This window comes from Myotis brandtii, unplaced genomic scaffold (genome assembly GCF_000412655.1).
Source record: "Myotis brandtii unplaced genomic scaffold, ASM41265v1 scaffold1040, whole genome shotgun sequence".
Taxonomy (NCBI): Eukaryota; Metazoa; Chordata; class Mammalia; order Chiroptera; family Vespertilionidae; genus Myotis; species Myotis brandtii.
The window spans coordinates 576,250-580,387 of NW_005353498.1; the positions used below are offsets into that span (position 1 = coordinate 576,250).

The following is a 4,138-nucleotide window of genomic DNA, read 5'->3' on the forward strand; positions in this document are numbered from 1 at the left end:
AAATATAGTAATTTATATTAATATTTAAATTTTATTAAAATATATAAATTATTATCTATTAGATATATATTAATTCTAGTAATGACATATTTACTTTTAAAAAATAAACTTTTTGGAGAGAGGATCATTTAAAAAATTTTAAAAATGTATTTTTATTGATTTTAGAGAGGAAGGGAGAGAGAGAGAGAGAGAAACATCAATGATGAGAGAGAATCATTGATCAGCTGCTCCCTTGTGAATCAAACTGTGACCTTCTGGTTCATAGGTCGATGCTCAACCACTGAACCACGCCGGCTGGGCAAAGGGAGGGTCATTTTAGATTAACAGGAAAGTACAAGGTTATAAAGCTACAAAGATAGTGCAGCGTTCCCGTATGTTCTTTGCTCAGATAAGTTAACATCTTATGTGATCGCAGTCCATTTTCTGGGACTGAGAAACGGACACGGATACTTAACGTCAGTTCACGATGATTAGCTAGACTCCAGACGTCCTTCCGATTTCCTCAGTTTCCCGTTAACATCCCTCTATGTCCCCGGACCCCATCCAGGGCCCCACATTGTGTTTAGTCGGCATGTCCTTAGGCTTCTCTGTCTGTGACAGTTTCTGTCTTCCCTTGTTTTTTTTCATGACCTTGACCACTTTGAGGAGTACTGGTAGGTGTTTTGTAGAATGTCCCTCACTCTGGGCTTGTCTGGTGTTTTCTTGTGATGAGACTGGGGTGATAGGTTTCTGGGAGAAAGATCACAGAGGTGATGTTCCCTCTCCAAGCCATCATATCAGGGGTATCGGGTACTTGATGCCCACCTGACATCACAGGTGATGCTAACCTTGGTCCTTTGGCTAAGATAGGAAAGACAGATCAATTTTGAATACACGGTTGATGTGACTAATGTTGATGGCTACTGTTTATTGAACACTTACTATGTCGCTATTGTTTGCTCCATGACATGGAGCTAAATATGCTAATTGCCTTCATGACATGTCTGCCATCAAAGCCATACTCAGGATCTGGGATCTGTGCTTTGAAATGGGGCTGGATTTACAGCTCAGCCTGGCCCCTTTCCAGCTGTATTGACTTCTCGCAGGCTTATAGCCTCAGTTTTCTCATCTATAAAATGGAACTAGTCAGAGTTAGTATGTCATGGAGTCATTGTGGGGTTTAAACGGTCTTGTCCTAGCCATGACCTCATTGGAGCTCTAAGCAGCATGTCAAACCTAGCCAGTTAAGAAGTCCCACATGAAAGAACAAATAGGAACTCCTCGAAAGTAGCAGAAAGCATAATGCATGTCAGCAATGGCGTCTCGGGCATGTTACTCTCCAGATACCTTGCTCAGCTTTCTTTTCTAAAAACTTTTTATTTTGAAATTCACAGGAAGTTGCCAAAAAAAAATAGTAGAAAGAAGTTCCATGTATTCTTTTTTTTTTATTATTTTTATTTTTATTTTAAAGAAAAAGGAGTTTATTACTTTCTGGCCCTGGAGTGGATGAGGCAAACCACGGGGCACACAGCAAGGTGGTCAGGGGAGCGTGTGCGAGAGAGCAAGCCTGGGTATCTGCTTTTCATTTATTTATCTATTTTTTAAAAATATTTTTATTTGATTCCAGAGAGGAACAGAGAAGGAGAGAAAGAGAGATAGAAACATCAATGATGAGAGAGAATCAGGGCTGCTACCTGCTCTGGGACAAGGGTCTGCCACAGGATGGCCCGAGGACCAAATCCAGCCCACCGTTCGTTTTTTTGAGTAAAGTTTTATTGGGACATACTGGAGAGCATTCATTTGTCTAAGGTTATGCCATGTCACTCAGCGCATGTTGAGCTTCAGAACCACTACCCCCACCTCCCAAATGTGTCTCCCCAGTGTCCCCACTCAGGCCAGCGGATGACACACACTCTTCCCTTCTCCTCTACTTCTGCAGTCATCGAGTGGGAGATAGAACGGGGTCTGCTGAGCTTGACAGATGGGGAGCAGGGGGCCACTGTCTTCTTGAGGGAGATCCAGGACCTGAACAGACACATCCTGGAAGACTGTGCCCTGAAGCTGGTGGACCGGCTCGCAGACGGCTGCCTGGACACAGACGCCCAGAACCTTCTCAGCAGCCTCAAGGGGCGCATCGCTGACATGCAGCCGGGAGTCCTCAAGGCCCACCACCTGCCGTGGAGCCGAGACCTGGTGAACCCCAAAAATAAGGCTCACGCCCGGTACCTGCAGGAGCTGGGGGAGCAGTTTGTGGCCAGGGCTAACCACCAGGTGCTCCAGCGCCTCCGGGAGCTGGAGGCGGGCCGGCAGGAACTGGCCTGGCTCTACCAGGAGATCCGCCACCACCTGGGGCTGAGTGCCGAGGCCACCAGGACCTTCTGTGGGCGCCAGGAGCTCCTGGCCCGGGTGGGGCAGCGACTCCGGCAGAGTGACAATCACCCCCACACGCCCCTGGTGCTTCTCGGACCCCCAGGCATCGGGAAGACGGCTCTGATGTGCAAGCTGGCGGAGCAGATGCCGGGGCTGCTGGGCGGCAAGACGGTGACCGTCCTGCGGCTTCTGGGGACATCACAGATGAGCCGCGATGCCCGCAGCCTGCTCCGGAGCATCTGCTCCCAGGTGTGCCTGGCCTACGGGCTGCCCCTGCCTCCCGCCCAGGTCCTGGAGGCCCACAGCAGGGTGGTCCAGTTTTTCCACACCCTCCTGCACACCGTCTCCTGCCGAAACTTCGAGTCCCTTGTGATCCTGCTGGACGCCGTGGATGATGTGGACTCCGCCCACCGTGGGAGGAGGGTCCCCTGGCTGCCTCCCAAGTGTCCCCCCAGGGTCCACCTCATCTTCTCGGCCTGCTCAGGGCAGCGGGGAGTTTTAGACGCCGTGCAGCAGACGATCAAGGACCCAGAGTCCTACTGGGAGGTGGGACCCCTCTCCAGCAGCCAAGGGCAAGAGATGATCCGGCTCCTGCTGGCGGCCTCCAGGAGGACGCTGAGCCCAGGGCAGAGGGATCTGCTCTGGGCCGGCCTCCCGGAGTGCGGGCACCCCGGGCAGCTGAGGCTGGCCTTTGAGGAGGCCCGGAAATGGGCGTCCTTCACCGTGCCCGCCCCTCTGGCCTCCACGGCTGAGGACATGCTGCACGAGCTGTGTGCCCGGCTGGAGCAGACCCACGGGCAGCTCCTGGTGGCCCGAGTGCTGGGCTACATTGTGTCTTCCCGGTAAGTCTCTGTTTTTTCTCCACATTAAAAAAAACAGTCCTGGATTAGTTTTATTTTTTTATGCCAGTAAATAGAGCTCATGTACAAGAAAAATACAAAACATGCCACATGAAAGTTCCTCTCTTAAAAATAAATGTGATTTAATGTACTAAGTTGCTATCTAATATACAACTCATACTATAATGCATATTGCTGAGAAACATTAGTTGCAATGCATGTTCTTTCTTTTTTTGTTTTAAATCCTCACTCGAGCATGTGTGTATTGATTTTAGAGACAGGAAGGGGGAGGGGGGAGAGATAGGTTGCCTCCCATACCTGGGATTGAACCCACAACCCAGGTATGTACCCTGATCGGGGATGGAAGCTTTCAGTGTGTGGGACAATGTCCAACCAACTGAGCCGCACGGGCCAGGGCAGTTGCAATGCATTTTTTGGAAAGGTGCTTTTGGCCTTATTTTTTACACATAAAATAATTTTTAGGTTTTTTTTGAAAACAAGGAAATTCTCAGAAAACCTCAAGCAAAAACCTTGCACAGACCTGAGGGAGTCTGATGACAGTTTATAATATTAATCTTACCTTCATTATTATTATTATTTTCAATATTACCTTGTTCTAGATCATATATTGTTTCTTTTCCAGCCACCCCCATCCTCCTCCCCATTGGTAACCATCAGCTTGTTTCTGTATCTATGCGTCTGTTTCTGTTTTGTTTTGCATATTTATTTGTTTAGTGTTTTAGATTCCACATATAAGTTAAATCATACGGTATTTGTTGTTGTCTGACTTATTTCACTTAATAGACAACCCTCTCTAGGTTATCCGGGTTGTCACAAATGGCAAGATTTCATTCTTTTTTATGGCAGAGTAATATTCCACTATATAGATATAGATATAGATATAGATAGATATACCAATATTTATCTATCTATCTATCTATCTATCTACA

The 4,138-nt window shown here is 47.7% G+C and overlaps 1 protein-coding gene across 1 annotated transcript in view; it reads left to right on the forward strand.

The window, feature by feature from the left end:
• The window catches only part of NWD1 (NACHT and WD repeat domain containing 1), a 66,646-nt gene that overhangs the window by 16,882 nt on the left and 45,626 nt on the right, over positions 1-4,138 (forward strand). Inside the window, exon 5 of the mRNA XM_005856710.2 lies at positions 1,919-3,191. Within this exon, the coding sequence (XP_005856772.1) occupies positions 1,919-3,191 (1,273 nt within the window). The remainder of the gene's footprint in view (positions 1-1,918; positions 3,192-4,138) is intronic.